The 13,524-nt window shown below is 44.9% G+C and overlaps 1 protein-coding gene across 1 annotated transcript in view; it reads left to right on the plus strand.

Annotated features, from left to right (window-relative positions):
* Positions 1 to 13,524, plus strand: part of TMPRSS3 (transmembrane serine protease 3) — a gene marked incomplete at its 5' end in the record, with an annotated part of 134,841 nt that overhangs the window by 78,014 nt on the left and 43,303 nt on the right. Inside the window, 1 exon segment of the mRNA XM_082245783.1 lies at positions 7,576 to 7,671. Within this exon segment, the coding sequence (XP_082101909.1) occupies positions 7,576 to 7,671 (96 nt within the window).

Here is a 13,524-nt window from a genome sequence, read left to right on the forward strand (position 1 = left end):
CTGGCTCTCCCAAGCAAAGTCCCGTACATGTACGGCGCTCGCCTGGGAGGAGCTAGGGGGCGATTGCACGCCACCGGAGGTGCGCTCCCACCCTCCGCTCGTCAGCGGGGAAGCTAGTGCGTGCGGCAGGCGGCTCTGATGGCTGCCAGCCACTAGCGATCTCCCGCCGCTAACAGAGAAGGACGGACGGCTGATGTAAACACAGCCATCCATACTTCTCCCTGAAGTGATCACAGATGTCATGTGATCCTGCTATATAGGATCGCATGTCTCTGTGATTATTGCACAAGCCACGCCCCCCACAGTTAGAATCACGCCCCTAGGGACACATTTAACCCCTTGATCACCTATACTGTTAACCCCTTCCCTGCCTGTGTCATTTTTACAGTAACAGTGCATATTTTTAGCGCTGATTACTGTAGTAATGTCACTGGTACCCCCAAAAGTGTCAAAAATGTCAGTTAGGGTTAGGGGTCCGATCTGTCCGCCACAATGTTGCAGTCCCTCAAAAAATCGCAGATCGCCACCATTACTAGTAAAAAAAAGCAATAAATATGACAAATCTTTCCCGCAGTTAGTAAACGCAATAACTTTTGCGCAAACCAATCAAAACGGTTATTGCGATTTTTTTTTTTACCAAGAATATGTAGCAGAAAACAAATTGGCCTAAAATGTTAATAAATTTTGATTTTTACATTTTTTTTGAGAATTTATAATAGAAGAATGTGAAAAATATTGTTCTTTTTTCAAAATTGTCGCTCTTTTTCTTGTTTATAGCGCAAAAAATAAAAATCACACAGGTGATCAAATACCACCAAAAGAAAGCTCTATTTGTGGGAAAAAAGGACATCAATTTTGTTTGGGTACAGCGTTGCACGACCGCGCAATTGTCCGTTAAAATCACGCAGTGCCGAATCGCAAAATAGGGCCTGGTCTTTGAGCAGCCAAATCCTCCGGTCTTAAAGTGGTTAAATACATATTTATATGGCTTCTTTCCTCAGAGAATAGGTGCAGCTACTCGCCTCTTCCAAGTCACCCTTTGTCTCCACCCCTACCCACCCCCGAGCGCCATCACTTGGTTCCACTCACCTCCCAGTACTGTCCCTTTTAGAGGAAGCAATACCAAGTATCACTTTGTGGTGCTAAGTAATTTGTATAGAATTTGTTACTATTAATAAAAAAAGCAGTCAAACAGCCCCCCAAGCAACAATAGATCCCCCCAGCATCAACAGATCCCCCAGCAATAATAGACCCCCCCTGCAACAAAATACCCCCTAGCAACTATAGATCCACCCCAGGAACAGTAGAACCCCACCAGCAACAAAAGATCTCCCAGAATAAATAGACACTCCAGCAGCAAGCAACAATAGACCCCTCCATCAACAGTAGATCCCTCACAGCAACAATTGACCCCTAGCAACAATAGAGCCTTCTCTCAACAATAGATCACCCCATGCAATAATAGATGCCCCAACAGTCAGGATCAATAGACCCTTCAGCACACCACAGCACCCCTTGCTGTTACATACAGTCAGTGAGGTTCCGGAACTGCATTCCCCCATGTTCCTCTTGAAAAGACACACACGTGTGTGTGTGTGTATATATATATATATATATATATACATATATATAAATAAACCTAATGCTATTAGTAATACATTTAAAGAGAAAAGAAATTATGATATATTTAGGAATTTTTTTCATTTACTTGCCATTCTATTTCAAAAGCCTGATCAACATGAAATACAAGTTAATGATAACAATGTTCACCTGGCAATGAAGTTACTATCTGCAAGTACTGTTTTGGTATGCCTAGTACTGATGACAAACATCGCCATCTTGTGAGCACTTTATGTAGTGCAATTTATCAGCCAGTTCCAGCAACCTGCTTAGTATTCTTGTGCTGAAATCCTATTTTAAGTCATACTCATGTGTGCTCTGATGTTTTAAATGTATTGATTTGTGCTGAGTGGTTCTGAGCTACCACTGGTTAGTTAAGGTAACCCAGCCCACCGGTAACCAATGTGAGCTGTTACGCAGGTGTTGCCTGATCTCAGTAAAAGCAATAGATTTCCCAGGTCAGCCAAAATCAAGCCGTTTTCCAGCACTGGTGGTCTTAGAGCTGTTCTGCTGGGCTGGCAAATCTCTCAGCTGGGTTTCTTTGCAGGAGGAATCGGATGGGTTTCTCTGATTTATGGAATCAGGATACCTTTATAAATCTCAAATTAACTTTCAGTTTAATTAAAATGCAAACCTTCCAGGTGCATCCATTATATATAAAAAAGGTGTTTAAAGTTAAACCCATATCATTGGGTTTCTTTGGAAAGGAGCCACAGCCTGAGTAGAAAAGCCTGTCCCCTGTCTGTATGCTGCAGAAACTGACTTTTTCTCTCTGTGTGGAAGCAGCGGCCTCTCAGCACAGGTCTGACACACACCCCTGATGATTCAGAACTAGAGCTCTCCAATCAGAAGGCTACTTTCTACTAGAAACAAAATGTATCTACACTGAACAAAATTATAAACGCAACACTTTTGTTTTTGCCCCCATTTTTAATGAGCTGAACGCAAAGATTTAAGACTTTTTCTATGTACACAAAAGGCCGATTTCTCCCAAATATTGTTCACAAATCTGTCTAAATCTGTGTTAAGCCCCTTTCACACATGCTGTCCGTTTGTCCGTTTTTCATCCATCCGTTGACGGATGAAAAACAGACATCAATGTATCTCTATGTAAAAACGGATGACAATGGATGATCATCAGTTAACATCCGTTTTCATCCGCTTCCGTCAATGTCCGTTTTTTTGAGCGGATGAATGCCTTATTTTTCATCCGTCAAAAAAATGGATCGGACGAAAAACGGATAACAACGGATGACAGCGGATGAAAACGGATGACAACGGATGAAAAACAGATAAAAAGTGATGAAAAATGGATAACAACTGACGAAAAACGGATTAAAAACGGATGAAAAATGGATGAAAACGGATGGAAAACTGATACATTTTGACGTGACTGAACTGATGAACTGAACGGACCGTATGTGTGAAAGGGGCCTCAGGGCTCTTTCACATGGGCGTTCCGATCAGATCCTCCTGTCAGTTTTTTAGGCGGATCTGATCAGATGCCCCATTCAGCCCTATGGAGCAGCGGATGTCAGCGGTGACATATCTGCTGACACCCGCTGCCATCCGCATCTGATCCTGTCCATGAAATCCGGATGGATGGAAACCCTATTTTCCATCCGTCCAGGGGATCGGATGGGATCGGATGAGAGCGGACAGGCGGTATTCTCAGGAGTAGTTCAGCAATAGCTGCCCATATATTTCCCTTAGGAAGTGTTTACCTTTGCTCTCGTTCACATTGAACGTGGTTTTAAAATTGTGTGACTTCATCTGAACTCGCACGATTTCAAGGCCGCATTTCAGTCCGACTTCAGGGGCGACTTGAAAGACATCTGTGTGGGTCTATTGAAGTCCGCCCTGAAGTTGCCAAAAGTAGTGCAGGAACTATTTTGGAAAGCGGTGCAGCGCTGCAAAGTCGGCATCACACCAACTGGGAAGTTCCAGTGCTGGCAATAGGCTGCGATTTGACCTTGCACTTGGAAGTGCTGCATGCATAGGAAACATGCTGCTAGGAAAAGAAAGCAAAAAGATGACCTCATCAGTCTGTTTCTTCATAGGCTTTGTATGATATATATATATATATATATATATATATATATATATATATTGTGACAGGAAGTCAGGTAAATCTGGGAATGTAGTCACAGAGAGGAGACAGATTCCCACCTGGTTTGGAAAGTTCACTAATTACTATAGGGTGTCGGCTGCCAAAGGCAGCAGGAAGGTGTAAAGAAGTTGAAAGGCCTTCAGCTGTTCAGAGTGAGGAAATGAAGGCCTCTATAATTTGTCCAAAGGAAGTCTAATGGATTGCTGTCTCCTGTCGCTGTGTGGGCTGGGAGAGGAGGGCAGACAGACGTGTGCCTCCCGACGCCGTGTGGGCATGGGAGAAGGACTGCTGCCTCCGGAAGCTGTCTCCTGAAGCCATGTGGGCTGGGAGAAGGAGGACAGTCAGATGTGTGCCTCCCGACAAGCTGGTGAGCATGGGAGAAGACCCCCTGAAGTGATGTGCGCTAAGGAGGGTAACCAAGTGTGAAGAAGTCTCAAAGGTGAGAAAACAAACTATTTCTATGTGAAAGAAATAAAGGAATGTTTGCCATGTGAAGAGGCAAGCCAAGAGACATTCTCATTGTGATGAGTTAAGGACATGTTCAATGGACATTTGTGCTGTGTGAAGAGATTATAAATGGACTATTGAGTGTCCGCTGTAGGACAAGAAAGTCTGCCCAACAGTAGGTTGGAGACAGACTCTTAGGTAGGTTCCAGAGTGAGAAGGTAGCCGCCCACAGAGGCAAGGATTTATTTTCTGTTTTATTTTATTTTGGATGTTTTTGCTGCATGCAGTCTGGTGAAGAAAACACCATTAATAAACCAAACTGTTGTTTGCAAGCACTTGTCGGCTATCTCTCTGGGAAAACGCACCCCCCAAGGGGTCATCTACGCCTACCACCGAGCTAATCCCTCACAATATATATATATATTTATACAGTATCTCACAAAAGTGAGTACACCCCTCACATTTTTGTAAATATTTTATTATATCTTCTCTTGTGACAACACTGAAGAAATGACACTTTGCTACAATGTAAAGTAGTGAGTGTACAGCTTGTATAACAGTGTAAATTTGCTGTCCTCTCAAAATAACTCAACACACAGCCATTAATGTCTAAACCGCTGGCAACAAAAGTAAGTACATCCCTAAGTGCAACATTTCAGAATTGGGCCCAATTAGCCATCTTCCCTCCCCCGGTGTCATGTGACTCGTTAGTGTTACAAGGTCTCAGGTGGGAATGGGGAACGGGTGTGTTAAATTTGGTGTTATCGCTCTCACTCTCTCATACTGGTCACTGGAAGATCAACATGGCACCTCATGGCAAAGAACTCTCTGAGGATCTGAAAAAAAGAATTGTTGCTCTACATTAAGATGGCCTAGGCTATGAGAAGATTGCCAAGACTCTGAAACTGAGCTGCAGCACGGTGGCCAAGACCATACAGCGGTTTAACAGGACAGGTTCCACTCAGAACAGGCCTCACCATGGTCAACCAAAGAAGTTGAGTGCACGTGCTCAGCGTCATATCCAGAGGTTGTCTTTGGGAAATAGACGTATGAGTGCTGCCAGCATTGCTGCAGAGGTTGAAGGGGTGAGGGGTCAGCCTGTCAGTGCTCAGACCATACGCCGCACACTGCATCAAATTGGTCTGCATGGCTGTCATCCCAGAAGGAAGCCTTTTCTAAAGATGATGCACAAGAAAGCCCGCAAACAGTTTGCTGAAGACAAGCAGACTAAGGACATGGATTAATGTCCTGTGGTTTGATTAGACTAAGATAAACGTATTTCAAATGGTGTCAAGCGTGTGTCATAGCAACCAGGTGAGGAATACAAAGACAAGTGTGTCTTGCCTACAGTCAAGCATGGTGTTGGGAGTGTCATGGTCTGGGGCTGCATGAGTGCTGGGAAGCTACATTTCATTGAGGGAACCATGAATGCCAACATGTACTGTGACATACTGAAGCAGAGCATAATCTCCTCCCTTCAGAGACTGGGCCGCAGGGCAGTATTCCAACATGATAAGGACCCCAAACACACCTCCAAGATGACCACTGCCTTGCTAAAGAAGCTGAGGGTAAAGGTGATGGACTGGCCATGAATGTCTCCAGATCTAAACCCTATTGAACATCTGTGGGGCATCCTCAAACGGAAGGTGGAGGAGCGCAAGGTCTCTAACATCCACCAGCTCTGTGATGTCATCATAGAGGACTCCAGTGGCAACCTGTGAAGCTCTGGTGAACTCCATGCCCAAGAGGGTTAAGGCAGTGCTGGAAAATAATGGTGGCCACACAAAATATTGACACTTTGGGCCCAATTTGGACATTTTCACTTAGGGGTGTACTCACTTTTGTTGCCAGCGGTTTAGACATTAATGGCTGTGTGTTGAGTCATTTTGAGGGGACAACAAATTTACACTGTTATACAAGCTGTACACTCACTACTTTATATTGTAGCAAAGTGTCATTTCTTCAGTGTTGTCACATGAAAAGATATAATAAAATATTTACAAAAATGTGAGGGGTGTACTCACTTTTGTGAGATACTGTATTAATATATAAATAGTACAGTCTATAATTATACAGTATATATATATATATACACATAGGATTTAAGTAACATGACATGGTTGTTGGTGCCAGATGGGCTGGTCTGAGAATTTCAAAAACTGCTGATCTACTGGGATTTTCACACAAAACCATTTCTCGTGTTTACAGAGAATGGTCTTGAAAAAGAGAAAATATCCACTGAGCAGTAGTTGTATAGAGGAAAATGCCTTGTTGATATCAGAAGTCAGAGGAGAACGGGCAGACTGGTTCCAGATGATAGAAAGGCAACAGTAACTCAAATAACAACTCGTTACAACCAAGGTGTGTAGAATACCATCTCTGAACGCACAACACATAAAACCTTGAAGAAGATGGGCTACAGCAGCAGAAGGTCTCTCCTGTCAGCTAAGAAGAGGAAATTGAGGCTACAATTCGCCCAGGCTCGCAAAAATTGGACAATAGAAGATTGGAAAAATGTTGCCTGGTATGGTGAATCTTGATTTCAGCTGCAACATTCAGATGGTGGGATCAGAATTTGGCGTAAACAACATGAAAGCATGGATCCATCCTGCCTTGTATCAACAGGCTGGTAGTGGTGGTGGTGTAATGGTGTGGGGGATATTTTCTTGGCACACTTTGGGCCCCTTAGTACCAATTGAGCATCATTTAAACGCCACGGCCTACCTGAGTATTGTTGCTGACCATGCCCATCCCTTTATGACTACAGTGTCCCCATCTCCTGATGGCTCCTTCCAGCAGGATAATGCACCATGTCACAAAGCTCCAATCATGTCACCACTGGTTTCTTCACCATGACAAGGTCACTGTCCTCCAATGGCCTCCACACTCACCAGATCTCATCCCATAGAGCACCTTTGGTGTCATGGATGTGCAACCAACAAATCTGCAGCAACTGCGTGATGCTATCATGTCACTATGGAGCATAGATGGATAGATGGAAATCCCTGAGGAATGTTTCCAACACAAATCTATGCCACGAAGAATTAGGGCAATTCTGAAGGCAAAATGGGGTCCAACCCGGTACTAGCAAGGTGTACCTAAAAGTAGTCGGTGATTATATATATATATATAGACACTGTATTTATACATACAAGGGAGGTTCATATATGTATTTATAGATTGTAAGGAGCATAAGGAGCATGGGCTCATTTAGTATTGGTAATGAGGCCCACCTCTCTTTCTTTCTTGTGGGAGTTTGCTGCTCAGTGAAAAGGCTGACTGCTGGCGGAACACTAAAAAAAGAGAGCTGGGCCTCATTAATTGAACTATAGGGGAAAAAATAAATAAATATATATATATATATATATATATACACAAAACATTTCTTTTACCACCAGGTCTTGTACAACCAATATGTCTTCCACACTATGGAGAAAATTTCCCAGAGGGTAAAATCTGCTGGATATCCGGTTGGGGAGCCACTGAAGATGGAGGTAAACTAAACCTTCCTTATTTTTATTGTGTGAAATTTTTATACAGAGAACACAGAAGCATTCATACAGTATCAGCCACTGTCCATAAGGAGCGCGCAATGTAATGTTCCATACACACTAACACCCTGCAGGGCCAGTTTGGTTGGAAGCCAGTCATCCTGCCACTCCAGCAGACGTCCTCTGACGAAACGCGTAGGGTGGAGTTACTACGTCATTGCGTCACTTCCGGTTGTCGGAGACAGGGCCGTGGAACGCGGAAGCTTCCCGGTCTCCTTACCAAGAGGTCCTCCTTCTCCCCCTTCTTATCTTTGAGATTCTTAAGGGAGGAATTTACCGGAGAGACCCCCAGCATTCTTGTCCCACGGGATACATCAATTACAGGTTGTATGAGAGGTGCGACATCTAGTGGATACACGGATGGTTGCAACCTAAGAAAAATTTCTTTTATATTTTTCACTGACTGATTTATCCGCTCATTTTGGTGGAAGTTTTTGTTTTCTGCACTAGACAAGAACCTATTATATCTTCCACTGGTGTTGCGACACCAAGGATACTATAACACAGACTCTTTATCTCTTTACTTTTTATTTTTGTTATCTGAAAAGATAAAATTCACCACTTATATTTGTTATTTAAAATAAAATTCTCTATTTACATTTGGTTATCCCTTAATTGGATTTATTTTGCACCAGCACTTTTATATGTTTATGCACATTTCTTGGTAGTTGATATTTGGTCACAATATCAATTTCACACATCAGTGCACTTTTTAATATATATATTTATTTATTTATATTGCACATTGAGCACTTTATCACCTATGAGGTAGCGCCGTACCAATCTTTTGCACATGTTTCATCCTGCCAATATGTTTTATAATTGTAGGTGGAAACTGGAGCATTGGGAGCAAATTCACAAGTATATGGAGAGAATGTAAACACTCCATGTGGATGGTGCCCTTAGAGCAGTGATGGCGAACCTTGGCACTCCAGATGTTTTGGAACTACATTACCCATAAAGCTCAACTACACTGCAGAATTCATGAGCATCATGGGAAATGTAGCTCCAAAACATCTGGGGTGCCAAGGTTCGCCATCACTGCCTTAGAGGGAACGTAAATATAAGATTACAAACCACTAAGTGTCCTCCATTCACACTAGTACGACTTGTCAGGCGACTTGGTCAGCCTGACAAGTCGCGCACCGTCGCGTCCCATAGTATAGTACAGGAACGGTTCTAATAGGAGCGACACAAGTCGCTCCGACTTAGAAAAAGGTTCCTGTACTACTTCGGGGCGACCTGGAGCGACTTGCATAGACATTCATTTTATGAAGTCCATGCAAGTCGTGCCGAAGTCGCGGTGCACGCGACTTCACAGGTCGCCCCGAAAGTCGTGCCGCTTCAGTGTGAACCGGCACTTAAGGGGTCAGTTTATACATATGACAAAAACAAGCTGCCCCATGTTACCACCTACGTGCCCCATCATCAGGAAAGATTTGATAAGAGCAATGACAGCTTCTTTCCTCTTCTCTGGAACGGATGGATAGTTTTTCTGCTCAGGCCGGAGGATGTTTATGACTCTGTACTTTAAGTGGCTAACTCTACACAGGACACAAGAGGGCCAGGGAAAGGAGTCCTCTGTCCACTTCCTGTTTACTAATAAAGCATGTCCAAAACTGATCCTACTTGCTTCTAAGGTGTTACATTATTCAAAGGTACTGTGGGTAAATCCCCAGAAACAACCTCCAGCTGGTATCTTGAAAGGCCTACCTTCATTTAGACCAGTTGGAGTTCATGTGCGGGGAGAGACCCTTTGGTAGAAGACTATTGAAGGAATACTAATGCCTCGTTTCCACTGAGCGGATCGGTTCGGGTCAGTTCGGTACGGTACGCTAATTTGAGTGTTTCCATTATGAAAGTGGCCCATACAACTGAACCAAACCGCACCATTCCTGGTCCTGCTTCAGATGTAGGGCCCTAGGAAATGGTACGGTACGGTTAGGGCGGAGCTACTGGCGTCACACGATAGATTCCACTGATTGGCGGACAGGAAAACTTCAATGCTCACGTCAAATGAAAGAGCAAAACAAACACCTCATTTGGTGTAAACCCCGCATGGTCCCTGGTGGCCCGACTTGCAGTGGAAACGCTCACCTGAATAGACCGGACCATTCTAACCCTTCCAAACTGTACCGACCCGAACCGTTCCGCTCAGTGGAAACGAGGCATAAGGTACCCCTCTTGGTGTAGAGAGGAAGTCTTCTAATTCTTTGTATATTGTGTGAAATTCCTGTGGGATTTTGCTCAAGGTGTATTGCTTTCCAAATTGTTCAGTTCAGCCAGACAATATTGTTTTGGGCTTGTTGGCCCACTTTTATTTTTAACCACTTTACCACCGGAGGATTTTGCTGTCTTACGTCCAGGCCACTTTTTGCGATTCGGCACTGTGCGACTTTAGCTGACAATTGTGCGGTCATGCGACGCCGTACCCAAACAAAATTTACGTCCTTTTTTTCCCACAAACAGAGCTTTCTTTTGGTGGTATTTGATCACCTCTGCGATTTTTACTTTTTGCGCTATAAACAAAAAAAGAGCGCAAATTTTGAAAAAATAACAATATTTTTCAAATTTTTTTTATATGAAATTCCCCCCCCCCCCCCCAAAAATGTAAAAATCAAATTTTTTAAAAATTTTTGGCCAATTTGTTTTCTGCTACCTATGTTTGGTAAAAAAAATCACAATAAGCGTATTTTGATCGGTTTGCGCAAAAGTTATTGCGTTTACTAACTAAGGGAAAGATTTCTGTCATTTTTGGTGGTTTTTTTTTTTAACGAGTAATGGCGGCGATCTGCGATTTTTTTTTGCGGGACTGCGACATTGCGGCGGACAGATCGGAACCTTGACTGACATTTTTGACACTTTTTGGTGTACCAGTGACATTACTACAGTAATCAGTGCTATAAATTTGCACTGTTACTGTAAAAATGACACTGGCAGGGAAGGGGTTAATTTTATTGGAGAGGGAGGGGTTAATGTATGCCTGGGGCTTACTAACGTGTGTTGGGGGAGGTGACTGAGTGACACAGGGACAGATCGCAGGTTCAGCTACGCTGAACCCTGCAATCTGCCTCTGTGTGTCACTTAGGAGATCCGCCCACTTTGTTTACACAAGCGGGAGGATCTCCAAACTCGATTCCCCGACGATCGGGGAAGAGCGGCGGTGATCACCGCCGCTCCTCCCCTGGCCCGACTCCCGCTGTGACTGAATACAGTGGGAGCGAGCCTCCGGTGGCGCGCGTGCGCCACCCACAAGGGGAGGAGTCCAGCGACGTATATATCTACGTCGCTGGATGGGAACGAGCCACTTTGCCGCAGTACCAGCTCAGTGAGCGGTCGGCAAGTGGTTAAGGAAAAACTCGGTTTCCCTTTCAGGGGTTTCCACCATCATTTCAGAACACAAGAGAGAATGTCCTTAGGTCTTCTGTCTTCCTCTTTGCAGAGCTGCTGCTCAGGCGTCACGTTCGGGTCTTTGGGAAGGTCCCTCAGACCACGACACAGCAGCAATGTGCTCACATAGAGCTCTGTACTCCTGTCTCAGCTCTCACAGCTCTGCATTTTTGCAGCTCCCTGCTGAACTGGCCCACACCCTGCCGCAGGCAGGAACCTTCTGTCTCCCAGGTGAACTGTAAACTATTGCCAGGCCCATGACTGTAAAGGGTGTGCACATCTTCACACAGACAGCCTGCTGGTCTCTGGTAAAACCGGGACACAGGAGTAGAGGCTTCTTCCCTCCCAAAACTCTTTGAAGCCTCTGGACTCCAGACTCCAATACGGACGTTACAAAACCCAGGGAAAACTGAAAAAGCAGTTTTTTCCACTCAAAACAGATATTCTGGAGCCCGTCAATCATCGTGGCAACCCTGTGTGCCATTTCCTTCTTCTAAGACAGTGGCACAAAGCAGAGAAGAAGGCGCTTCTAAGTGAAGTAAAAAAAACACTTTAATGACAAGGAAGGGTTAAAAACAATTACAAGAGGGAAGTGAAAAATAGGCGTCTCAATGAATCCATAACATCCAGCTGGATGCCTCCTGGGAGTAAAGACAGCTGCAGGTGGAAGTTCCAGCCGACCAGCAGTGGGAAACCCTGCGTCTCTGATCCAACATGGAGAGCCATGCTGTCTGACCAGCATGGAAGTGGCGTCAGAATGGGCGGAATATGTTTCGGAGCATGCCCAGTCGCTCCTTCTTCAAACCAATATGCCAAACCAACCATTGGTTTGAAGAAGGAGCGACCTGGCATGCTCCAAAACATGTCCTGCCCACTCTGACTCCACTTCTGGTTTGCGGAATTCAATGCTGCTCCTGAGAGCACGGCTCTCCATCCTGGATCAGAGAAACAGGGTTTCCCACCGCTGGTCGGCTGAAACTTCCACTTGCAGCTGTCTCTACTCCCAGGAGGCATCCCGCTGGATGGTATGGATTCATTGGTATGCCTGTTTTTCACCTCCATCTTGTAAGTGTTTTTAACCCTTCCTTGTCATTAAAGCGGAGTTCCGGCCTCAAAATTGACTTTGGCCCATTGGCTTCCTCTAGGTCACCTGAAAAAGAAATGGATAATGACGATTTTTTTTGGTTTACTCACCTTGTTTTTGAAGAAAATATTCTTAACTTCCTTCCACTTCCTCCCTCTGCGGCCGCAGCCGCGCCGTCACTTCCTGCTAGCATTGACTCCTGGGAGCTGAACCTCATGGCTCCCAGGAATCAATGCGCCTGCACTGGCCGTGCTAGTCACTTCCGGTGCCGGCGCGTCATTCCCTGCTAAACAGCTTCTGGGCATGCCCAGAAGCTGTGCAGGGATGACGCGCCTGCACCGGAAGTGACGAGCAGGGCTGATGCAGGGCGTTCTGAGACCGAAGAGGACACAGAAGAGGACACCGAAGAGGACGCTCTGGCTTCAGCTTTCCACACCTGAGATGGCAGCTCTGGACAAGACATTTTCAAGGTAAGTATTTCTTCTAAAAGGTAAGTGCGACCCGGGACAGATCAGAGGCTATCCATTCTGAAATGCACTAGCCCTGACTGTCCCGGGGGTATTTATATCTAAAAAACGATTCTGAGGCCGGAACTCCACTTTAAAGTGTTTTAATTACTGCACTTAGAAGCGCCTCCTTCTTTGTTTTACCTATAGAGTGTGCTTCTCTCTTCTGAAGTGCTGCTGTGGTGCATTAATCACAATTCAAGAGGCAGTCATGTACTGTTTGTCAAAGTCTCCTTGTCATCCAGAGTGCCCTATTCTCCACACTCCTAACACAGTGGCACAGCCTAGCACTGTCACAATTGACTAAAGTACAATTGGATTAAAGCCCTGGGCAAAAAACAAGTTTTCCCTTACAATGGGGCTGTAACCGCACTTCACTGTTCAACTGCTCATTTCTGTCTAGGGCAGAGGTCTCCAAATTTTCTGAGCAAAGGGCCAGTTTACTGTCCTTCAGGCTTTAGAGGGGCCAGACTGTGGCCAGTAGGAGTAGAAAATGCCCATCAGTGCCCCATCATTGCTTTCAATGGGAGGAATAGCCCCCCCATTGGGGATATCAATGAGAAGAATAGTGCTCCAAGGATGGTGTTAGTGGGGGGTAGTGTTGGTAGGGGCAATTGTGCGCCATCATTGGTGTCGGTTGGTGGAATTGGGCCAAATAAAGGCAAGCAAAGGGTCACATACGGCCCCAGGCCACAGTTTGGAGACCACTGGTCTAGGGGATTGGAAAACAGAGATATACTTATGTAAACCTCTGTAGCACAACTCCCAGCCGTTTTGCTGGATATGGGTCCCCCTGGGTTACCGCTAGCAACAACA

The sequence above is a fragment of the Pelophylax lessonae genome (genome assembly GCF_965119305.1).
Source record: "Pelophylax lessonae genome assembly, chromosome: 2".
Taxonomy (NCBI): domain Eukaryota; kingdom Metazoa; phylum Chordata; class Amphibia; order Anura; family Ranidae; genus Pelophylax; species Pelophylax lessonae.